The 26141-nt window shown below is 38.3% G+C and overlaps 1 protein-coding gene across 1 annotated transcript; it reads left to right on the forward strand.

Annotated features, from left to right (window-relative positions):
* Nucleotides 1–19880: 19880 nt before the first annotated feature.
* On the forward strand, nt 19881–25568 carry LOC133854833 (WAT1-related protein At5g47470). The gene is made up of 7 exons (XM_062291101.1): nt 19881–20409; nt 20508–20573; nt 22157–22273; nt 23239–23470; nt 24377–24538; nt 24937–25088; nt 25340–25568. Exons 1-7 carry the CDS (start codon nt 20210–20212, stop codon nt 25464–25466), a joined length of 1056 nt encoding a protein of 351 aa, XP_062147085.1. The 5' UTR covers nt 19881–20209; the 3' UTR covers nt 25467–25568.
* The last annotated feature ends 573 nt before the right edge of the window (nt 25569–26141 follow it).

A 26141-nucleotide genomic window follows, 5' to 3' on the forward strand; every position in this document is an offset into this window, starting at 1 on the left:
TAGAGTTGCGTTTGGACGGTGTTGCCCTAGTGTCCAGACGGTTGCACTTTTGCTATATGTAATTTCCATAGTAAGGACTAAGCATCCGAACAATGTAGATAGATGTCCGGATGGTTGTAAATCTTTTGCACGTCTTGCCTTATCAAGGATAGCGTTCGGACGGAATAACCACATCGTTCGGACAGTTGTAGCTGTCTTCCCATATCTGTGTTTTGAAAGGAAATCATTTTACTTGTCGAACATTGAAAGGTGTCAGAACGTGTTGCTGAGACGTCTGAACGGATGCAACCTGGAATAGTTCGAAGCTTCTGGACACATATGGGAGCTTGGAAGGAAAGTTCTCGTCGTTCGGACGGATGTTGCTTGACTGACGAGCGTTCGGACAGAATACCACGTCGTTCAGACAGATGCAAAGGACTTGAACTTCACTGTCTTGAATTCTGTACAGAGTCTTCTTGAAGCACATAAACGAAGTGTAGACTTTGAATACAACAATATCCTGATTAAATAAGTAACATTACATAAAAGTGATTTTGTCCAACAGAATGCAGCCAATCACAAACTAACAAATTGTTTTACAAACTTCTGATTATTTGGGCTACTTGCAGACACTTCTCTATTATCCCTATTATTTTTGGATTTTAGAACTTTTTGTCTATGGTTTAGATACCATGTTTACCTTTTGTCATTTTGAGACAAAAAGGGAGTGTATTTTTAATTTTTTGGACCGGGTTTGTATTTTTAAACTGGTCAAGTGATTTTTGTCCCAGAATGGCCAAAGTTTTATTGGCTACATTCTGTTGACAACCATGCAAGTGTGTTGTTGAAACAGGGATGCTGTTTTTTATCCAGAGTTTTCCAGGTTATTCAGAGTTTAAATATCAACTATGGAAAGGCCTTAATATGACAAATATTAATGTCACAAGCATCAAGGAGGCAATTTCCAAACTCTAGGAAGATTTTGCATAATTTACAACTCAGTAAAAGTCAGATTCCTAGTTGACCGTCCGAATGGACCAGTGGAAGCGTTCGGACGCCCTTCAGTTCGAGAAGTTATTGAACAGCTCAACATAGACAGTATGAACCGTCCGGACACTACTCAATGTTCGAGAAGATTCTGAAATACGCACTAGACACGGATTGGTGAAGACAGCTTGCAACCATTCGGACGCGGTCCTTAATATGGAAACGTGTGAAGCGCGTTATGGAAGTCGATTGCAGCTTGCTGTCTGGACGCTCTATGCCTACGTCCGGACTCCACCCAAAGAACTCCAAATCAGAGTTGAATTAGGTTTTCAAAAGTCTATAAATAGAGGTCTCTAGGCATGTATTATTTACAAAATTCGGTAGTGAATTCCTTTGAGTTTAGAGAGGGTGTTTATGTAGAAATTGTGAAGATCTGCTAGCTCTTTAAGAGTTGTCTGTTGTATGATTTGATCATGTGAGGTTTAGCTTAGGGAGGAGACCTAAGCTAAAGAATTCTATTGAAGACCCCTTCAGATAGGAGATCTGGTTAGAAAGCATTCACGTTGGGTTACGTGTTAGAGTGCAAGGTACGATCGCTGCATCAAGGGTATGTGAGTATTACTGCTTTGTTATTATCTTTGTTTTCTAAATAATTAATATCCTGAGTTTGGCTGCTCTGGAGTGGTTTTTTTTTCTTCTTAATTGAGTTTCCACTACGTCAACAAAATATTTGTCTCATTTAAATTCCGTATTTAATATTTTGTTGCACACTTGACCCCACACACACGATAAATTAAGAGTGTTTTATTTTTCAAGTTCTATTTTCATGAATAAAAGAAAACTCACACATCCAATTGAGCCACAAATCATTTGACCAGAAAATTTCATAAAAAAAACATAATGTTGCTAATTACTCTAGTAACATCAATGTAAATTATAACATTTTTCCATTTCAGATATCAAACTGTGGACCTAGCGGTCTCGGATTTATGGGTGTCCCACTGCTTCATCATACTTGCCGGCTTGACATGCATGACGCTACATAGAGGTTAAAGTCCCAGACCAAGATCTGCTGGTTAGAAGCGAACTGGAGTTTGGAACGGAGGGAAACCAAATCAATTTTTGGTTTTGCATGCTGAAAGAGGTGGCAAAACGAAAAGAAAAACTTTAGAGGTGAGCAAAAATATTATTTAATAGGAACGAACTTATAAAAAAAAAATGCATACTTCAGGAAGAATTTCAAATTTTTTTAGGGACAAATATTGTAATCGAGTCATGGAGGGGATCGATATCAATAGAGTGGGTATAAATTTCTCCTTAAGGTGTACTTGAGGCTTCGTGGTTGCAGCTTTGATTTTGTTTTGTTTTGTTTTGTTTTTGTGGAAAAGAAAGAGAGAGTTTTGGTAAAGTAGGTCATGTCAAGTGGGAGATATCTAATAGAAACTAACAGAAGATCAACAAGTGGAAATACCGTCTCTGTGATCCAATAAATTAAGAGCGCACCTAACAAAGACAAAAGGATGGTGCTAGTTTAGTTAGGTGTATTCAGATGGAAACGCATGGTTTCCATTTTCCAACATTAATACTAATCTCAAAATTTAGATAATCACATAATTCAGCAAAAAGACAAAAGGGGGGTTGGGGTTGGGGTTGGGGGGGGGGGAAATCTTGAATTTGTAGAGACGTTTTGACATCGGACAGAATTAAGATTATTCTGGCAGTAAATGATAGCAGCAGAAAATTATGAATTGAAGATTGAAAAATAGAATTCAGGAAGAGAAAAAATAACAAATAGGGAAGAGAAAACTCCTAATTGCACCAAATAAGCTAGTAAACAGAAAAATAACATTGAAAAACTTAAAATTTAATTGATACTTCAAAACTTGATATAGCTAGGCTAAGTACCTCCTAATTTAACAAGAAAAATGAAAAGAAGGAAAATATACCTTAACTAGAAAATAAATACATTATCTTAATGAAAAAGAAAAAATCCAATCCTTATGTAAAAAGAAAAATAAAAATACACATACAAACATAAAATAAATCCACCCTAAAGTCAATCTTCTACTTCAACACGTTTGGTGCACTGAAATTTTATAACCCTTCATGCAAAGTTTCATAGTTTCATTGGAAATGGTAGCGCCACGCAAGAGCCTCCTGGTTCACCAATTATGGGTCGGTGGCGTAATAATTATCTAAAACATAATAGTTTCTATCATTATCATGTCAGCTGGAGATCTCGCCCGGCCTTGATACTACTCGTACCCTTTCATCAATAATTCATATTTCCTCCTCCATTTCGTTTGTGGTTGTAGCCGAACAAAGGATTGATCCGATCGTTCATCGAAGCAAAGAATCTCCTATCAGCATAGCCCTTGCAGGTTTTGTACGCAGGTTAAAGATTAAATAAAAATTATTTAATTAAAGCTCAAACTTGTTATTAATAAGCAAGATTCAAAGATGTAAAACTATTTAATTATTATTATTATTATTATTATTATTATTATTATTATTATTTTTGATTAATTTTCTTACTGAGCTCATCGTCTGCCAAATTTGTCTACAAAAGTTTTGACAGTTGAGGCCCAATTACCCATGTGTACATAATTAAGCACAAAAGCAAAGGCCTTTGGATATGCTTGTAGCCACCATAATTGACCCTCGCATGAATTTGTATCATTTGTCAATGCATGCCTCGACGGTTGGATGCATCAGTAAATTTATGAAGCAAAAAGAATATTTACCAAGGAAGAGATAAACTATATCTGATAGACCTTGAATTTCAACTTTTGCCCATAGGACCTAGTTAATGAGTTTCACCATAATCTTTAAGGAGAGAGAGAGAGAGAGAGAGAGAGAATGAGTGACAGGATAAGGACCATCTTTTCTATTTTAACTTTTAAGGGAAGCGTCGATGAGCTATATTTTTATAGTTAAAATTTTATATATGGTGGTAAATTTTTTAACAAATTTAAATGACGTAATATCATGTTAATTATATGCTAACATATACATTTGTTAGGCATGGTAGCTTTCGCTGGCCAAGCAATCCGAATACTCAACCCGCTCAATATAGGGTCAAGCATTCAAATCTCACTTTGAAACTTTCTCCAAAAGACAAGACAGATAATCCATCCCACTCTATTGGTTTTTGTTTGCTAGGTAGAAGATTGAATTAATCACCGAAGTATTCCCAGTCCCCTAAAAGACCTCTATTTGTTTTGTAAGAGATTTATTTTTGGAGCAGTGATTGGCAGGGGACGGTAACCCTGCCCGCCTCTTTTTATTATAACATGATTTTTTTTTTAATCAAAAAGTAACTTCAAAAAAAAAAAAAAAAAAAAAAAAAACTTTTTTATTAAAAATACCGGTTGAGAGACGGTAAAACGTCCTCCAAAAATCATTTTTCGTATTTCTGATCTAAGCGCCTCCAAAACTGTTCTACCAATATTATTAAATCTATAAAATGTAATATTAACCATTAAATAATATAATTCTCTTTCATGGAAGCCTCGTAAAAAGACAAAGAGTGTTGGTCCTTGAATTTTATTATGAAGCGACTTTTGAGGAATGAAATGTGAGCGTGGCAAAATGAAAACATGCATGGGCGCACAGTCATCAATTGCAAATTACAACCACCGTTTGTATATTACACAAATATCGGTACCACAAAGCACGGAAACTCAAGTTCCTCTCATATCGACACCAACACCATCATTATTATTTGCAAAAGAAATTCCAAATGTGGACGACACTTTCTTCTGTTTGTGAAAAAAATAAAATAAATTGTTCTTATTTGAAGTAAAAAAAAAAAAAAAAAAAAAAGAAGAAGAAGAAGAAAGAAATTGTCTTGAAATGAAAACCATCAAGTTGGTTATAATATTCATAAAAGTCCAGTGACGAAGCCGGAGAGAGGCGGGAATTTGTGGCTGGGGTGCTATAATAATAATAATAATAATAAAATAAAAAACAAAAAAAAAATACAGGATTTATGGCTTTAATTCAACTTTTTCTTTTCTTTTTTTCTTTTTTTTTTTTCATAAAAAACTTAAAATTAAGTCTGGACCGTTAAAAAAATTACAAAAAATTTTCTATAATTTTTCTTAGGATAAGTGTATCATAACTTTCTGAGTCAGAGTACGATTTGAAACTGGTTCCTCAGTTTTTGAAAATCAATGTTGACTCCATAACTTTTTCGCGAATTTAAAATAAGTCATTCCGTCACTTTTCCGTCTAATTTCACAACTTCCATTAGTGCCACGTTACCTTAAAATATATATTTTTTAATAATTTTATTATTTAAAAAGAAAAATAAAATAAAAAATAATAAATAAGTAAATAAAAAAAAGGAAGTTGGGGCTAGCAGCCAAAGGTGGCGCGGGCTACCTCTAGGAGCCACCCCCTCCCCAGGGGGATGGCTCAACACTTTATTTTTTCATTTTTTATTTCCTTTTTATTTTTATTTTATTTATCTTTTTAAATAATAAAATTATTAAAAAAAATAATATTTTAAGATAATATAACAAAAAGGCTGACGTGGCACTAACAGAAGTTACGAAATTGGACAAAAAAGTGACGGAATAACTTATTTTAAATTCGCAAAAAATTAAAGAGTCAATATTAATTTTCAAAAAGTAAGGAATCAATTGGAAGAATGAAAGGAATATCCTATAGAGGTAATTATATTTGCTTCGGTAGATATGTTCTTCAGGTAGCAACTTTTTGCTGAATTTCTCGTGGAGTCAAATTCTCATCAGTACGAGTCAAGGGAATAATCCCATGATCAAATTACGCTCCAACTCAAGGAATTATGATACACTTACTCTTTCTCAGGTCACATAAGAGAAATTCATTATCTAAAAGCCAATGACCCAATAATTTGTGCCCTTCAAGGCATAATTTGTGCTCTACAAGACTTAAACTGATTTTATTGAACACAATAATCTCCACGATAGCATAGAGCGCGTCATTGCCAACAAGAATGAAGAGCATGTGAACATTACCATGATGAATACACTGCACATCCCTCGCATTTACCAAACTACTTATATGATTTTACTTTTTAAATAGAAATAAGTCAACATTGAAACTTGAAATATACATTAGATATTTTAGAAGATGGATGAGGTGATAACCTAGAATCCTACCGGAACTATATATATTTTTAAACAAATTTTGGTTATATTCTTTAATGTTTTTAATCTTCTTTTCTTTTCTTTTTTTTTTTTTTTTTTTTATTATTATTATTATTATTATTATTATTATTTTTTTTTTTTTTTTAACTCAATCTTTTAATCTTGCCTAACATAAACTAAAATTCTCTCTGCCTGAGCTAGACTAGTCAGAGTAAAACAACCATATCTTGTGATTACGATATGAGATGAAAGCAAAATTGGTGGCGTTATGACACCATGCAAAAAACTAAGATTGTTTTGACAACGAATGATAGTTACAAAAGTTAAGAATTGAAGATTAAAAAAAGAATTATGGAAGAGAGAAAATATTGATTAGGGAATAGAAAGACTCCCTAGTCGTCCCAAAGAAGCAAACAAAAAATAACTTTGTAAGACTGAAATATCATTGATACTCAAAAATTGAATTGTTTCATTGAGTGTGTATGCCGTATATAGACTAAGATACAATCCTAATTTAACAAGGAAAAGGAAAAGGAAATAACTAAAAAAATCCTAATTGGAAAAGAAAAACTAAAACACACATGCATAATTGGAAAAGAAAAACCTAATCCTAATGGAAAAGGAAAAACCCAATCCTTATTGATAAGGAAAACTAAAACATATATGCATAAATAGAATAAACCAACACTAATGTCGGTTTTCTCCTGCATCGGTCTCCATGGGTTGGCAAGAACTCTTCCTCGAGTTCAAGTCGTCTTTGCCTCAATCTTTCGAATGTCTAACCAATCCATTCCATCACGTGCTTCTCAACACCAAAATAACTCGATGCAGAAAGAAAAATAACTTACAACCCATCCCAACTTGATTCTTGTTAGGGAATATTCATCCCCTATCAATGGTAGGGCCCGGTCTGCCCTGTAGATCAGTCTTCGGACCCCGGACCTCGAGTTTTGGTCACTGGCAGCTTCCAGGATTTATTGGACCAATCAAATTATTGGACCAGTCAATCAAGTTAGAGAAGACATAAAACGTCCACACAAAGCTTCGTGCTTGACAAGGGCAAAATAGGCATATGGCATACATGAGTATAAAAAGGGAGTATCAAAATTATTAAAGCAGGATCTATGATCTCAGGGAGATAATCTCTCTCTCTCTCTCTCTCTCTCTCTCTCTCTCTCTCTCTCTCTCTCTCTCTCTCTCTCTCTCTTTCTCTCTTCTCTATATAGACACTTGACTGACTTGATCGTCGGAGGAGGCTCCGCCGGCCAGCCCCCGGCGGGCCTTTCTTGTCTTGCAGGTTAAGGCGCGGGCGAAGGGGAAGTCTCTGATGATGCCACGTCATCGGACCAAAAAATTGCATCAACACTTTGGCACCGTCTGTGGGAACGACGCCGTCGCTCCTACCAGGACGAAAACTCAGAACGGTGACTGGTGGTAAGAGGCTTCCTTCATCAGGAAAGAACGAGTCGAGCAGATCTGGGTCTGCGTGTGACAGGTCGGAACTCAAGAGCAACATATCTGTATTCGTATGTTGTGATGTTATGAAGATCTGAGCTGGTGTGGCCCCTTGTTAGCAACTGTGCCGAGAGCAAAGCCGACTTTCGCCAAGTATGAGTATGTGTAGCAACGGGCTACCAGATTTGGATTCATCAGCATCAAGTTGGAGTCCGACCACCCAGTGCGGCTGATGTTTAGTTCCGCATGTGTGAGGGAAAAAGTTCTTAGTATTAAATTCACTTTGTCTTGGAAGTGACCTTGTCAGGAGGAAAAGGGGTAAAGAGTTGGCCACGTCCTGGGCTAAAGAAAAGTCATGAGTAAGGTGGGTTTTGCTTTGTTGGTATTTGTGTCATCTTCTGACAGCATCATTTGTTAAGACTGAAAGGAGACGGGTTATGAAGCAACGTTTCACCTCGGATATGACTCTGTAGTCAGTTATTGACTTACAAAATGGCCAGACTTGATGAGGACCTCGAGGTCGACGAGTCCCAGAGACATGGGCCCCAGGGTGAGCCCAGCCATGGGCCCGGCAAAGTTAGTAAATTGTTCTTGCATTTCGGTCGACCAGTTCGGATTAAGAGAAGTGGAAGAGGATTTGTGATCAAAGGGTGATCCCCACGGATAATCATTCTGAAACACCAAACACGAGTACCATGCATGCAAAAAGTAAGTTACGCGCCTATGCTCGTCGACCTCTCTGCATGAGAGTTGAGCGTGCCCTGACATCTACTGGGTCCCACCAGTAGATCCTTGTTTCACTCTCCGACTCCTTCAGCTTGGCAGCAAGCTATGAGGAGAGTAACAAAGGTGACAAAGCAATGGAGCCGCACCTGGCATCTGCATGGATCAAGGCATCTACAAGTGTAGCGTCGTCTTTTTATAGCAGAATGAGTGGCTGAGAAGGAATAAGCTGCACCAAGTGACCGAGCTGAGCGTCGGTGAAGACTGCATGACTTGAGCCATCTTTAGCCCAAATGAAGGCCGACTTGGACCGGAAGGCCGATGTGTCAGCCCAAACGGAAAGGTAGCAGCCGACCACAAGTTGTTTAAAAAAAAAAAAAAAAAAAGAGGATCGGCGTGAATCTTTAAAAATGAGGGTTTTGACTTGGCTAGAGAGTTTGACGAAGGTGTTGAGGGGCAGGATACGGGGGGAGATATCAGAGTCGATACTGGAGCTGGAGAGCAGACTATCGGCTATGAGAGTGACTGTCACGTTCAAGTGATCGGTCCTGCCGACGGATACATCTCCGGCCAAAAGTGGAACTCTAGTACCGGTGGTACTTATCAGGTGCAAGACGATTTTGGGTCAGAGGTGGTTTCCGGCATGGACCATGCGATGGGGGAATGTGCCGTTCGGATTGGTATTGATAGCCTTTCGATGACTCAGTGCATGGCCCCTCCGACGACTCATCACATGGTCATCGATCTTGGCAGTAATGTTGTATGGGTTCAGTGTCAGCCCCAGATCCACTCGGCCTCCGGGTGGGCCAGCACGGCGGCCCGGACCACTGGAAGCTTGGCCCGGTACGAGACCATTGTAGAAGACATCGCAGCTGTGGATCCGACAGTAGTCAACCTAGTTCTTGAAGTCCGGGAAGCGGGAAGATTCTCGAGAAGGTTGAGTCCGAGATCAGTTTCGGGACAGTTCCGAGACAGTTCCGAGAACCTGTCCGAGAATGATTCCGGGATGAAACTGGAAGCACGTAAAGGCTGACCTCCCATGTGGGAGCACCGGTCCCTCTGGGGCAGAGATCGCTTCCCCCAGGTCGATGGGTTGTTGAGCAGCCAAGAGTCGAAGGGAATCTACAACTTGGTGTCACTCCAACCCTTTGCTGTTTGGGGAGTTAGGGTTCAGTTTTCTCAAAAGGAAAGAGGGGTTTCGATATGGTTGGGGAGCTGGGGCTTCCAAGTAAGGCACCCCGAGCATGTCGCCCGGAGAGCCAAGTTCATGGGCACCAACTGTGGCTTGGCGTGGACGAAGCCCGACATAAAGCGGGAATTATTAGAATACACTGCATACAAGCTACATGCCGATTTGGAGGGTCTCCAACTACCTGTCGCCCGGACCTCAGACCCTGGAGACAGCGAGCTCCCCGGACTCGTGGAGGTATGCAAAGGCGAGACCCTGGAGACGAGGTCATCAAGGTCCCACTCTAAAGAAATTCCTCCCCTACCGGTTAGCATGTTGTGTTGGCAATAGAAGTTCGGGCCATGCAGAGGTAAGTCATGCATAAGTGGGCCATGCAGAGGGATGTGATCAACGGGTCTCCATGCAGTCAACAAAATGGGTTTTGGTCTCTATTACTAGTAACTTGAGAGAGGGCAAAGTAGTGCATTGGCATGAGCAATTGGGATGGACGGCCACGGAATGTCCAGAAAATGAAGAAAATGTAGAATATGGGGCTCGGATGAGCCCGAGGGGATAAAAAATGGAGGTAATCGCAGACTGTGGGCTAGCTCTTACAAGCCCTCAAGGTGAAGAGTTATGGACATGTTACACCTTTATTGGTACGGTAGCTCATGGTATTATGAGCGACGCAGGCAACTTTGCAGTTGAAGATAGCAGCTTAAATAAGCTATAGGAGAGCTTCCGGGATCCGACTGACACGTTGTTGCCTACGCAAGTCATGGAAAAAGCAAGGAGAGATCATTGTTCTCGTTGAATGGACGAAATCCAAAGGCGAAATCGCCAGAAGGGGATGGCCATGAAAAGCTGTCGTCGGTTGCTGTGAGAGAGCTGCCGACGGTTATATTACGGCTATTTTGGACAACGATTCAGGCAATTGGGCAAGACCGGCGTGCTAGCCTCATCCCTATCAGTCAAGCCCCAGTCTTCTGTTTTTCCGGGGGCTGGGGGCCACATTTATTACAACACCCTCAGGACCCATATCAGATTGGTGATCTTATACGAGTCCATCTGGATGTGGCTTTCATGAAACTGACCTTCACTCAGCACGCAAACATGCAGTTGCAAGTTTTTGGTTTCAGATTTATTGTCATTAAGTTGGGAATCACCCCTACGAAAATGAGAGGTGAGTCTGTCCGGGGTATCTTAGTGGCAGCAACGTCGGATGATAAACTTTTTTGAGATCGTTTTCAGTATGGAAACTTAGAGTTCCAGAGTCGGGATTTTTGGTGAAGCCGGTCTACCACTGTATGTGTGGAGGGCCCATGGAACCCAGCCGTTTGGTAGGATCTCAAACCCGTGGGCCATCCATCGGGTAGTTTAGAAAGGGTGAGGAGAGACCACGTGTTTTGATCCCCTCAGTGAAGGTGGGGAAGAGAAAGATCTTTGGGACCCCGGACCCCAAAGGTGGTTACGTGTGGGCAGCTATTAAAGGCTTGGGGTTGAGTATCCATGAGGAATTGGCCAAAGCTGTACACTCTGCTGCCTCTGGCTGGGGAGGACACTGAATAGGCCAAGCACGAATATAATGCATGCAGAATGCAGATTGCACTGTATGCTTGTCAACCCCCCTCGTGTAGGAGCCGAACTTGTCCGGACATCCATTGGGTCCCACCGGAGGGTGGTCACGTCTCTGTTTTACTCTTCAGCTATAAGGGTGATGGTGTTTCACGAACAACACTGGGTGAGCCTCTTGGCTCCTCGCGGTCTTCAGTCGAGATCATGTCCGAGATAGATTCTGGAATTTTCTCTAAGATCATGTTTAAGGTCAAGGCCGACCACCTCCAGAATGAACATGTTGCATGGACGTGCAGAGGTCAAGATAATATATCGTCCATGAAAGAAAAACAAAACAGAAAGAGAGTCCGAGGATGTGTCCGAGGTAGTTTCCGAGGGCGCAGAAGCTTCCCCGACCTAAGACGATGAACTCTCTTGGAGTTGAAGGCGTTATGGACACCGGTGACCCAGTGATCTCTACCGAGCTGCTCCTGAGTCGGAGCCTTTGAGAAGGCGCCTTACACCTCAATTGATCAGAGGATAGTCCTATATCGCTAACCGGGGAGGTTCGTGGGATAACTTGTATGAGGGACAACAATTGGGGGTGCGGGAACTTCTGGAGGGCCTAGAGAAAGAAGAACAGGTGCAGTTATGAAGTCGCATGTCATCCCGGACACTTTCTGTTGCAAGATAGCAACCTTTCAAAGTTCAAGCTTAAAGATACAAGTGGATGGGAGGCTGTGCACACTCTTCAAAAACCGGAAGGGTTGAGATAAGTTCCCTGTTCTCTCTTTATTTCATTTTATCAAAATTCGGAAATTGAATATTGGTGGCATGGATACATGTATGAATACCTCTTAGGATAAGATACAAGGGTAATAACTTTCAAGATATCAAACCTGGGAAGGTCCATGATAATTTCATGATTTCAAGAACGAATGCCAGACATATCTCTCTATATTTGCCGACTCTCGATTACTATTTGGATTCGTTAATTGCTTTAGTGAGCTTTGATGCAGGCATGAATGAGGAGCATAACCTCGATAAAAAATCACATTGAGGAGCATAACCTCGGTAAAAAATCACATTGAGGAGCATAACCTCGGTAAAAAATCACATTGAGGAGCATAACCTCAGTAAAAAATCACAATGAAGACAATGAGGAGCATAACCTCGATAAAAAATCACATTGAGGAGCATATTCTCGGTAAAAAATCACATTGAGGAGCATAACCTCGGTAAAAAATCACAATGAAGACAATGAGGAGCATAACCTCGATAAAAAATCACATTGAGGAGCATAACCTCGGTAAAAAATCACATTGAGGAGCATAACCTCGGTAAAAAATCACAATGAAGACAATGAGGAGCATAACCTTGATAAAAAATCACAATGAGGAGCATAACCTCGGTAAAAAATCACAATGAGGAGCATAACCTCGGTAAAAAATCACATTGAGGAGCATAACCTCGGGAAAAATCACATTGAGGAGCATAACCTCGGTAAAAAATCACATTGAGGAGCATAACCTTGGGAAAAATCACATTGAGGAGCATAACCTCGGTAAAAAATCACAATGAAGACAATGAGGAGCATAACCTCGATAAAAATCAAGAGAGGAATAAGGGCCTCGGTAAAAACAACGAACCAGAGGAGGTGACCTCGTTAAAAACAGGGAAGAAGACAAGGATAAGGACTTGAGAGAATCAGGACACCGAACAAGAAAATCGGCATTTGGCTTTTCGGCCTTGATTCATTTTCATAGACTCTGTGCTCCCAGGACAAATCACTCCGGCTGGCTATCCTCAGACCGGAGTGCTTTGAGGGCAGGGGGTGATGACGAACCAGATATTTTCGGGGTGGACCGTCGTCCCCCGTCCATGCAGAATTGAGAAAGAAATTGTGGCCGATGACGGCCTGCGTTGCCAGGTCTATGTTCATATATGCATAAAAGGAGGAATGCCTCCCACGGACCAACTTCTTTAAATTGGGTGAGAATACACGTAGAGTTCTTTCTTGAATAGAAGACTCTTCTTTCGGATAAGGAGACGAGAAAAATGTTGACGTCTGGCATGTCGCTTGTATAAAGTTGAAAGGGGAGCAGTCCGAGACTGTCTTCCTCTGGAGAACGGAGGGTAGTGTCAGGTCGGGATAGTGAATCTCTCGTGAATAAAGAGGTAATCTCGGGCACTACCTCCCTGTGAGGAAACCTTTTATTGGATAAGGCCGAAATGCCTACATCCCGACCTTCGGATAACTCTAACAAGTCCAAGAATTCAAACAGAAGCAAGTCCGTCCAAGGATAACATAAAAAATGAATGGGATGTTTCATGGACCGTTCCTCCCTGGGTAAGGGGATCCTTCTCGGATAAGGAAACAGAAAAATTCTTCTCGGATAAAACAGCCCCTGTTGAATAAGGGAATGAGTCGAGCATCGGCTCTTTGTAGATTGGATCCATTAAATTGGAGAGGAAGTAGCGAGTAAAGCTCATCTTGGGATAGAGTGGAGACTTACCTCAGATGAGGAGACCGATGTAGCCCCCGGAAAGCGTGTGATAAGATAGAGGTAGCCATGATGGCTGACCTCCTTCAAGCAAAGGACTATGCCTATGGATTTGGATGATTACCTTCTCTTGGAGAGAAGGGTAACCCAGATAATTACCTTCTCTTTGGATGAAGAGGGGGGTAGCTCAAAAACAACCTCGGACGCCACTCCCCTCCGGATATGGGGTTAGAAGGAAATCTGCATGAACTTTGCTAGTTTGAGCAGGCGGGCTCCGGATCATGAATCGATGCCCCCTTTTCGGGTCCAGGTTATCCTATCTAACCAAAATAAATTCCTTGGGTGTCACTGACATAGAGGCCATAACCTGAAAAGACAACCGACCGAAGCCTACACAATTGATCGGACCCACCGGAAGAATTATCCAGTGGAAGAAAAACCCGACAGGACAAAATTGGGGCCCGGCTGTGTTGATATGCTTGCAAGCTGGTGGCATAAATTTGAGAAAAATGGAGAAGCCAAGCCGAGAATGATAAAATTGCTTGTAGCATCTATAAGGCCGAGGAGGGCTGTAATAATGATTGAGGAACTATTATTAGAACATAAGTCCAACGACAGGGATTGAGGGATCAAGCCATGGCTGGTGTATGTGAACAAGGAAGCACCCCCTAAGGGAAGTCATTCCCGGAATCCCGACCTTTACTGTGCTGCTATTTCTCGTCATAGTGCCAGGCAAATGCTTGAAAGCTGGGGGGTGCTACGGTCCCGGAACCACCAACTACATTCGAAACGCTTTTTGGACAAGTTGAAGGGTCGACGGGTTGAGCCTATAATTTAGGTAAGGAGCCCCCGCACAGCGCACAGCGCTCTAGATCAACGATAGCATTCCAACTCCCTAGTGATAGGCTATGGTTAGCCTAAACCGTCGTGGTCGGGGACAGTTCCGCTTAATTATGTGGTTTGTCCGGCATCGGGCTAAAATTAATTTTCCAGATGCTATCTACTCTCGAAGCTATATTAAGGACATGAAATTTCCGGTCTAAAGACCTAGAGGTCATAGATAAGTTGAGACGATTACTTCTTCTTTGAAGAGACGGAAAGAGCCACTGTGCCCTCCGTAGTCCTCGGACCCCAAACATGCCAGTTAACAGGCATCTGTCAGCCATAGGAAATTGATGGCCCGGTGGTAAGTTTCCTACTATTGAGAGCAGCGAGTATGTTAAAGTGCCATCAGAATCATTGTCCGGGGAAGCATAATGCGAATGCTTGACAAGACGTTATACGGGTACTATTTTATGATTTAGGAGGATCCACTCAAATGGGCAATCTGGAGACCAATGACCTTCTAGCAAAGGAAGTGACGAATAAATAGGAAGATAATGACAATCAATGCACGCATGATTTACAGGGTGTTAGGTGAGCCTAACTAATGTTGAATTCATGATAGAAATAAATTCCTGATTGCCTGCCATAAATGGCTTGGAGTTGCGTAGGGCGGCAATTGAAGAAACGCTCAAGTTTTCATGGGATCAAAGGAGGGCATTACGCAAGTTGGATGAGGAATGATCGATGAGTCAGTCGAATAACAGAGATTTCATTAGGTAAATTCTCCATACCTTTACGCCAAAGATAGGAGAATTGGGGGGTAAGTGTTAGGGAATATTCATCCCCTATCAATGGTAGGGCCCGGTCTGCCCTGTAGATCAGTCTTTGGACCCCGGACCCCAGACCTCGAGTTTTGGTCACTGGCAGCTTCCAGGATTTATTAGACCAATCAAATTATTGGACCAGTCAATCAAGTTAGAGAAGACATAAAACGTCCACACAAAGCTTCATGCTTGACAAGGGCAAAATAGGCATATGGCATACATGAGTATAAAAAGGGAGTATCAAAATTATTAAAGCAGGATCTATGATCTTAGGGAGATAATCTCTCTCTCTCTCTCTCTCTCTCTCTCTCTCTCTCTCTCTTTCTCTCTTCTCTATATAGACACTTGACTGACTTGATCATCGGAGGAGGCTCTGCCGGCCAGCCCCCGGCGGGCCTTTCTTGTCTTGCAGGTTAAGGCGCGGGCGAAGGGGAAGTCTCTGATGATGCCACGTCACCGGACCAAAAAATTGTGTCAACAATTCTAAATAGTAGATCTGAATTTTCTCGCACCAAGTTAAGACAAAATAATTTTCACAAGCTCTTTTGATTGATTGTCATAATTTCACTCTCTGTAAATTTTTTAAAAAATAATTAATTTCTTGATCACGAAAATTAAATTTTTCTTCGGCATGCCAAAACCAACGTTAAGATTTTGTTTAGAAAAATTTGAAAGAAAATTTTCAATCTCAAGAAAATCAACATAATTAATTTTCTCAAAACTTCATTGTGATATTTCACTCTTTAGACTGTCATCAAATATATGGTGGACATCATTCTCTTCAACAATTTATATGGTATCAAGAAATAAATTTATTTCCTCCAATAGATCCTCTTCGTCAGGATAAATGTTTTAGATTGGTGGAGAGACTCAATCTACTGAAAAATCTTCTTAATTAATTTCAACTTCCTCCTCCACATGAGATGGATTTAGTAGATGGGCTTGAGACTTGCTAATAACAGTCATGGCTGTGAGAGTGCCATAAAATTCTAGAAGTTCAACTCTGAAGCCTAAGACTCTATGCCACTCATCCCAAACACGATGTTCTCAACCCAAGACATGATTATGATATGGGTTCTTGAAATTGGATTCTAAATTGTGACCGTCAATATCGCAATGCATTTCTATGTTTTGTGCCGCTAGATGCTGGGTTAACTTTGCAACCTGCCTTTGCAAGTATTCAATCATCACATCTCGTACACTGCATGCATGGTAAGGGACTTTCTCATTTGGAACATGTCTATGCCGACCATGACCAAGACTACTAGCCATGAAAATTGATGAAAATTCACCCCAAGAAGACGCTAAGCTTTGATATCGACTGACCCGGAGTAGAACTAAGATTGTACTGAAAACGTATGATGGTAGTAGAAGCTAAGAATTGAAGATTAAAAAGAGAACTCATGAAGAGTCGATAAAATAATGGTTAGGGAAAAGAAAGACTCTAGTCGCCCCAAAGAAGCAAACATAGAATAGCTCTAAGATTGAAATATTATTGATACTCAAAAACTGAATTGTTTCATTAACTGTGTATCCCTCATATAGACTACGATACATTCCTAATTTAACAAGAAAAATGAAAAAACTAAACAAATCCTAATTGGAAAAGGAAAACTAAAACACACATGAATAATTGAAAAAGGAAATCATAATCCTAATAGAAAAGGAAAAACTCAACTCCTGTTGGGGAAATTATATTTCCCAAAGCCCAAGTGATATTTCCCAAAGCCCAAGTGAGCCCATAACCAAATTCTGGGTCTAGTTGGTTTGATCAACCCAAGGAGGCCCGGTTGGTCATAATGCCACGACCGAGATTTGTGGAGATCATGGATTCCACAAGGTCCGAAAGATCCGCAGAAGAGGTCTTGGATCCCAAGAGATCCATCGAGGAGAACGTGGGTTACTTGTCCCCGGAGAAATCGTGGATCCCGGGAAATTCGAGATCCCCAATACACTCCAATTGCATTTGTGTGCCTATAAATAAACACACAACCCAAGTATCAAACTAACGTTATTATCTCAATTATACTGAATATTTATTAGAATTGTCTACTGACTTGGGCATAGGAGCGGGATTGGTTAGCACCCCCCGACAATTGATTATTATTACTTTATAGATTGAGATAAAGGAGCGAATCACAAGGCGACACTTGACCATACCGGAAACTGTACCAACAATCCCTATTGAAAAAAAAAACTAAAACACATGCATAATTAAAATAAACCAACACTAATGTCAGTATTCTCTTGTATCACATTGCAAATCTAATTCAAAAGAACTACAATTTTAAATTTCACTAACATTTTTATTTTTTCTAACGTTTGCTTGGTAAAAATAGACCATCAAAAGAATTCTAAAAACTTGGTTCAGAAAGTTTGATTGACCGTTGATCGACCAACCTTTACTTGAGCGAACTTGTGCCTGATGCTACGGGTGAAAAGAAAAAAAAGGGGGAGCTCGATCAATGTTGAGCTCGATCTTGAGATCTTTCTAATAAATGATAGTTTTGCAATTTTCTTTTCAAGGCTACGACTTTACTCCTATATAAGTACAACAAGAACGACCTAATTGCCCAATTCAAGTTATTTTCTCAGTTGATCAATAAGAATACTCTAGAGAGATTTTTTCTTCAATTTCCCTATAATTTTTAGAGTTCTCTAGGATTTATAGAAGGATTGTGAGTTATTATGCTTGCATATTTTCCTTTCCATTACGCCACGCTGCATCAATTGGTATTAGAGTCCAACTACTTTCCCACCATGGCTCGTAGAGGTGTCCGAGGATGAAGACATACAATCATTGGCAATGTCTATAAACGTGATAAGGCAGCACATGATCAGCAACTAGAGACACATTTGCAACGAATGGAGGATTGACTTGATTAATTCGATGAGCAACTTCATGTGTTGTTTGATCAAATTGTTACCTTAGCCGTTATTAACGGGTGTCATCGTCAACCAAATTTGCATTTGACGGAGGTCGTGACGATGATAGCATTGATGAATAGTTCCAACATGAAAAGAATTTGAAGATCCTTTTCAAAGTTCAGTGGATTGAAGTTCTCCACCAATCTATGATACTGATCTCAATGATGAAGATCTGATAAAGGTAAATTCTTTGTCATATAGTCAGTAAGCTAACATGAGTTAATTACGCTAATAAGCTAACATGATATGACGTACATATCATGTATTTGGTGAAAGTCTAAAGAGTGAACTACATTAGTGGGATGTTGAGAAAATTAATTATGCTAATTTCTTGGGGTTGAAAATTTCATGTTAAGTTTTTCTAACCAAAGTCTTAATGTTGGCTTCGGCATGCCGAAGAAAAACTCAATTTTATGTGGTCAAGATATAATTGACATTTTATTTGGAAACTTTTTATGAAATAATTAAAGGACATGTGAAAATTAATTGATCTCAAGTTGGTGAAAAGAATTTCAAATATATTACTCAGAGTCATGTTGTGGTTAGTTGTAAGTTACTTCTTTTCTGGTTTGTTATTCTGCTATTGAGACGGATGAGATAGAAGGAATTGATTAGGCATCAGAAAAAGTGAGACAAAGGTGATCAGAATTTGAGGACGAATTCTCTTTAATCTAGGGATGATGATGCAAACAAGATTATGAGAAGACCAGTCAAAGTAAAATGCCCATCATAACCTGTTAATACAAAGTTTACTATGTTAAAATGGTCCTTTAATAGAAGTCCAAAAATCTAACTCAAGAAGTTAGATTGGCCTTCGCTCGAGAGAACTTGTGACTGATGCTACATGTGAAAAAAAAAACCCCCGAGAGTTTGATTAATGGTTCACTCGAGCGAACTTGCCATCTTTTTAATAAATTACAGTTTTTTAATTCTTTTTTCAGGGCTGCAATCCTAACCTTATTAAGCATAATAAGGACTGCATGGTTGCCCAGTTCATATATATATATATATATATATATATTAGAGATAGTTTTTCTTCAATTTTTCTCTAGTTCATAGAGTTTTCTAAAATTTATAGAAATACTATCAATTATTATGCTTGCATATTTTTGCTTCCTATTATGTCACGCTGCATTACCACTATTGCATAAAACTAAAAAAACTCTGATTGACTTATAAATTTTGACGAACAGAATGATAAATTTTACTTAAAGTTTATACGATTTGGCATGCATTGCTTCATAAATATATGAGAAAGGTTAGAGATGATATTTTTATCTCACAACTATCTCACAATGTTAATGTGGCTGTCGTAATCAACTAGCTTTTTTTTTTATTATTATTTTTTTTTTATTTTTTTTTTTTTTAACAATGAATAATCTAAAGATTAGTTGAGAATGCATGCTAAATGAGCATCGTTAAATAGTGATGGAATAAAATTGTGGTTTCTAGCATTACTTTTAATATATTATATTTAAACGCAATTCAATCAAAATAAACTAAAAAGAATATAAATTTCTTACAAAACTTTTAAAAATGACATGTATTTCTTGTATATATATATATTTTAAAATAATATATACTTCTCACGTACTTTTTTAATAGCTTAAACAACCGCATCCGTCACTTTTTATTTACATTGAGGTTTTTGTAAGAGTCGTTGTTGGAAATTTGTGTGGTAAACTAAATATAACCGATCATTCTAAAAACGAACATCTAAACCATAAATTGTAAGTGAAACCATAAAAAAGAAAAAGAAAGTTAGAGAGAGAGAGGCGTTGACGAAAGGGGTACGTACCTACCTTTTTCTCCCAACCTCGTGAAAGATAGGACAAGAAAGAATTCTCTTTCACGCGAAGAACCGGGTGAAGACTGGTAGAGAAGCCCCATGAAGGTTCGCTGAGCTTAAACCGGCTGAAACGCAGATACAAGTACGGCAACGGAAAAAAAGAAAACGAAAACGAAAAAGACATCCAGAACAGAGAAAGAAGGCATGGAAAAGCAGGTAAAGGGAAAATAGGTTGAAGGATTTTTCTTGTAACAGAAAGAGGGATTGAGAAAAGGGAAAGACATACATGTATTGGGCTGGAGAAGCAAGAAGATAATATATATTGAAGAGAAAGAAAGATGGTGGAGCTGCTGAAGAGGGATGTGATGGAAGACGTGGCAATCATAGGCGGATTGATTGGGGTGCAGTTTGTGTATGCAGGAAACGCTGTATTGCTTAGCTATCTTATGTCTATGGGCCTCAGGCCTATAACCATTGTTATTTTCTCTACCTTTGCCACCTTCCTCATCCTCTGTCCCATCGCCGTTTATTTTGAAAGGTTTTCTCCCTCGATCTCTCTGATAAATGCTTCTTTTCTCTTGTTCTTTTTGGGGTCCAAGTATAAATGAAAGCTTTTTATGCATGCATGTGTTGCAGGAGTAGGTGGCCAAAGAAATTCAGCTTGAAGTTGATTACCCAGCTGGTTTTGATCTCCTTTGGAGGGTAAGAAAATTTTAATCCATGTTTCAATTGCATTTCCATTCGAATAATATTCAGGAAAAATGAATATGGGAATTAAAACATTATTACATCAGATGATTGTTTTTTTTCATGTCTGTGTTCTTGTTCGCTAGAATTGTGGGCCGGGGAACAGAGGATTGATGGTTTGTCTAGATTAATCTTTTTTTTCGATTCTATATTGTTTCGGAACTTGTGTTGAAGAAGAGCTTGACACGAGTTCTATCACCGGACAGACAAATTTTTCGTGGCCCTTTCCTGATATTAATTTTTTACTGAGTGAGATTAAAATTTATAAATGATTCGTGGCCCTTTCCTGGATCATATAATTATCATGAGAAGTGGATGCTAGCAAATTAAGGTTTCTTGTTGACAAGGTCAAGATTAGGTGGGGTTTGATGAATCGATTGAGAAAAGATTCTTGTAACTGTTGTGCAGGTTTGTAGACACATGGGTGAGACTTATGTGGTGGGACTCACTCCATGTGTCTATAAAAGTGCACAATAGGTGCACAGTTGTTGTGCATCAATCAGCTTTCAAACCGATTTAAGGGGTTTGATTTTTTGTGTCATGTACGTAAGGTAAAAGTAAAAGGAGATTTAAGTTTTTTACAAGTGTTTTATGAGAAAAATTGTTTGTTAATATTTGAATTTTTTGGGTATAAAAAGAAAAGGAGAGAAAAATCAGAGATTAACATTGCTTCTCTATTGTTTATAGATGCAAATCTCATTTTTTAGAAAATCTACAATTGCCATGTGGTGAAGGGGGAAGGCTATTTTTGGACTAATCCTTCCAATTTCGGCTTTTATTTCGTGGGAGTAAAACAACATTTTCAGGTAGGTGCATATGCGGATGGAATGACTTTCAAAATAGAAAAATGATTGGTGGGGACAAACAATCGTCCTCCATCACTCTTTTTTTTATTTTTTAAAATTTATTCTTTAATGTGACCATCAAATAATAAATTTTAAAATTTTTTTTAAGTAAAAAATCAAAAAAAAGGTGATGGGGGACGGAAAATCGTCTCCCATGTATTAGCCCTCTTTAAAATATGAGCCCTTCTACACATCCTCCACTCATCCTCTCCTCATCACCCTTTTATAATAAAAAAATTGATTTTTATTAAAAAGTTGTCTCTGATGTCAAATCAGAGACAACTTTTTAATAAAAATCAATTATTTTAAGAAAAAGAGGGTGATGAGGGGATGATGAGTGGAGAATCTTTAGCATTTCCCTTAAAATATCCTCCTCTGTATCTAACAAACCGCATCTCTCTTTTGACTCTTTCTTTCCTCCTCTAATATTACTTTTTTTTTAAAAAAAATTTATTTATTTATTAGTATTATTATTATTCTTGTCTTTGACTCTTTCTCTACCAAAAAGACTAGTTGGAATAATTTTAACAATTTAATTACAAGTAATATAATTATCAACTTTTTTGCATATTAATTAATGGGCAATGCATTATGTGAAAATATAATTAATTGAGCTGTTTTTCATTTTAAAATTTCAGCGTGTGCGACTGATGGATGTACGTATTGTTTTTTTTGGGTATGCTTGTTTTATAGGGTGACTTTATTCCAGACCCTATTCCTCAAGGGAATCCAGCTAACTTCACCGGCAATGGCAACCGCCATGCCAAACCTTGCTCCCGGGTTTATCTTCGTCATTGCGTGGACTTTTAGGTAGATACTCAACCTTTTCATTTTGGTAATATATACAACATTCCAAAATTGATTTACAATATTGTATTTCCACACCTTTTAATTTCAGTGACACAAATTCTTGCACTAATTTTATACCGACTAATGTGATGCATTTTAAATAAATATTTAATTATTTATTTATTTTTTTTAAAAAAATTTCATTTACTACTCTTGATTTGTCGTCACTTTTACAGTCATACCCTTAAACTTTCAAAAATGTCAATTTAGGGTCACCGGCTATCTTTTAATTTTTTACAATGTCAACTCTCTTGTCCAAATTTAGTTTTAAATCAAACGGTTGACAAGTAAAATATCTTTTATACTTCTTAAATATTTATAAAATTCCAAAAATATATTAATTAAATAATTAAGAAAATAAAAACTCAAGTCTGATCCACCGTTGGTCACAAAAAGGTGATCCACTGTGGGCCACATTTTTTTTTTTATTCTTTTCTTAGAAAGGCAAGGTAGTTTTGGGATTTCACTTTCTCCGTTAAGATTTTACGCTGAATTTGGATAGGAGGGGTTGGCATTATGAAAAATTGAAAAATAATAATCTTAAATTGACTTTTTTTAAAATTTAAAGGTATGATTGTAAAAGTGAAGAAAGATCAAAGGTAGTAATTAGTGAAACTTTTCCTCTTAATTTTTTTAAGTGATTAATATGAGAAGCCACCCACCTAAAACACGATAAGTCCGTAAGTATGAAATGGTTAGGAAGAAGAGTAGCATTAGTCTTTTAATTTTGTAAAACTTGTCATTGTCTTTTGTGAAATATTTTCGTAACATGAAAACCTGAACATATATCATTATAAGATGCTTTTTTTTTAATTTTTTTAAACGAGATTTATACATAAAAAATGAGTGCCACAGTAATATATATATATATATATTTGTCTGCTAGCTGATGGATATAGTTTGGAATAATTGGATGTACGTTGCAGATTAGAGAAAGTGAAACTTGGTTGCCTGTACAGCAAAGTGAAGATTGTAGGCACGCTGCTCTGCGTTGTAGGTGCTCTGGCAATGAGCATAATGCACAGCACTGCTGTTGACACAAAAGAGGCTCAACTTTCATCTCCCTCCCCGGATATTGCCTTCGACACTCAAAAAATCATCGGCTGCCTCTACCTCCTTGCTGCCGTTTTCATTTTATCCACCAATGTCGTTTTGCAGGTACCAATAATTAATTAATTAGCTGGGGCCTAATTCTTGCTAGACCTGTTATTTATACATCCCTGCTTATGGGTACTCGAGGTTGGGTTGTGACGTGGGATGAGATTTGAGTAGTTTCTTTCCGTAGACCAAACCATAATTCTCTATTTAGGATAAGAGAACACTAAAATACTGCACTCAGCAGGAGAATACCACAATTTTTCAAGAGATGTATTATTTGTACACACTTTTATCTATATATACACACACACACTCACTTTTGATGTGTGTCCCATGCATGTGAAATGGGTCTCATACCAAATATAAGTGTGTACAAATATCATTTTCCTTTGACATATAGCTCATTTGGTTTCAAAAAGTGATTAATCACTCCCCGAGTAAGCAAAAAAAGAACAAATTAATCGATGCCGTTAGAAAAGTTGACAGAATACGTTAATATGCCACATAAACATGCACTAATCAGGGCCATCAGAGGGAGTGGCCAAACTACCCCCATTCAACACATTAATGGATTTTGTTAACTTTTTCAATGGAGAGACTAATTTGTTTCTTTTTTTTTGCTTACTCAAAAAAGTGATTAATCACTTTTTAGAGTTCAATGAGCTATTTGTCAAAACTTCAAACCACATGCACTAAAAATGCATGAATCCCTAATAAAATAGTCTTTAAATAAATTACAATTGACAAAACCTAAAAAAAAAATAACATTTGAAATATTCAAATAAACTAATCCTCAATAACTTAATCCTTATTAATTGAAATCCTATTCTAAGTCGTCAACTACTAATCTAATCTGTTCCAATCATTTTAATCCAATCCTAATCCTAATCCTATCAGCAGCAGTAATACATGCTTGACAGTAGATGTTTTGTTTAAATATTTAATATAGTGATATATGATTGACAGGCTGCAACATTGAATGATTTTCCTGCGCCAATGTCTCTGTGTGCAATAACATCCTTGATCGGCGTGGTTATAACAGCAGCTGTCCAACTAATCCAAGATCATAAAATTGAAACCAGTTGGCCACTCGTGGGATTTCGACAGATGATTGGCTATTCTCTATTGGTAAGTACCACTTTCAGAGAGACTGAGTTTGAAGAATTTTTCAACAATCCAATTTGTAAGAAATTCTTTTCTTTTTGTAAGTTTCACTTGAGCCAAACACATGTTTTGTCAGTAAGAGGAAATTTGCAAGCTCAAAACAACATACGGATCCATGATATGCAAGAAAATTCGTCTTTCATGGAACCACAAGAGATAATTTAAGAATGTTTAATGCAAGAAAAAAAAGAAAAGAAAAGGGGCCGGGCTTGATGCTTCTATTTAAGTAAACCACTTCTTGCTTTGATTTTTTTCCAATAATTTTTCTATGAGCCAAACATCAATTAATTAAGGTAAAAGACTGTTAATTTATTGCTCGTCCATTTATGTAATTTGAAATTTATAAATATTTGAACGCACAGGGAGGTGCTGTGAGTGGAGCATCTATAAGCTTCAATGGATGGGCGATGAGAAAAAGAGGGCCGGTTTTGGTTTCCACGTTTAGCCCCATCAGTACAGTCTGCTCAGTCATTCTCTCCGTGGTCACCTTAGGCGACACCATTGATATTGGAAGGTAAATATATATGCTCATGAAATTATTGTTAAATCACTACTTATCTCAAAAGCTTAAGATGATAAGAACTGATAAATTTTAATCATCTAATCAATACTTTAACACTTTTTCAATGTGTGGACTCAAATTCGTAAATGACAGAACTTAAAACCTTTGCTTTAATACCATGTTAAAATCACCGCTTATGCACGATACTTTAACAATTGTCATGTTCCTTTCAACATCTTACTACTGATTCATAATATATGCAGCCTTGCTGGTATGTTCCTCATGTTTACTGGCCTTTACTTCGTGCTCTGGGCTAAAGGGAAAGAAGGCTACTACCAGGGGGATGACTTCGAGAGTGAGTTGAATGCAAAGAAGCCTCTCTTAAGTTAATATGTCATTGGCAAATGTGACGTACTTCTGTTTATTCGGTAGATATTGAAAGAAATGAAAAGTTGCAAGAAAGGCTAATGATATATTAATGACTTGTTCCAATGCGCCCACAACGGATACATCTATTTGAATATTATATATATATATATATATATATATATATATCGTGAGAGATAGAAGAGAACATTAATGTTCTAAGAGCATAAAAGCTCCAATATTTGAACTGTTTTTGCTGTAGTGTTGCGGTGTTTTGACAAGGGGCATGCTCTTGATCAGTAGGTACTTTAAAAGAGATGGTAGAGGTTGCTTAAGTAGGTACTTTAAGCAAGCAGAGAATTTTGATAACTTTTAGAAATTCTACTACAAATAACCATTTCAAGTTTAACTTGTTTCATATCCTTGGGGCTGATAGGCCAATTAAACTTTACACTGGTAGGTTTGAGAAGTCTAGTTTGCAAAGATATGGGGTATTGCCTATAAATTTGGCATTGTACAGATGAGTGGCATTTAGTTTCATTAATATTTGTATTATGAGCTTCCTTTTCGGTATTCCTGTTAGGTAACAATCACCAAAGGCAAGAGAAGACAAATATGGAATGCAGGAATCAAACATGGAAGGCAACAAATCACCAACGGCTACTTTCCCAACAAACCTAATTCCCAATTAGCAAGCCA

The sequence above is a fragment of the Alnus glutinosa genome, chromosome 13 (assembly GCF_958979055.1).
Source record: "Alnus glutinosa chromosome 13, dhAlnGlut1.1, whole genome shotgun sequence".
Taxonomy (NCBI): Eukaryota; Viridiplantae; Streptophyta; class Magnoliopsida; order Fagales; family Betulaceae; genus Alnus; species Alnus glutinosa.

Bases quoted from the DNA above. Each gene is read 5' to 3' on its own strand.
- LOC133854833 (XM_062291101.1), top strand. From the start codon at position 20,210: ATGGTGGAGCTGCTGAAGAGGGATGTGATGGAAGACGTGGCAATCATA. The intron at 20,410-20,507 runs GTTTTCTCCCTC...CATGTGTTGCAG, and splicing joins ATCGCCGTTTATTTTGAAAG to GAGTAGGTGGCCAAAGAAAT. The intron at 24,539-24,936 runs GTAAGTACCACT...TTGAACGCACAG, and splicing joins TGATTGGCTATTCTCTATTG to GGAGGTGCTGTGAGTGGAGC.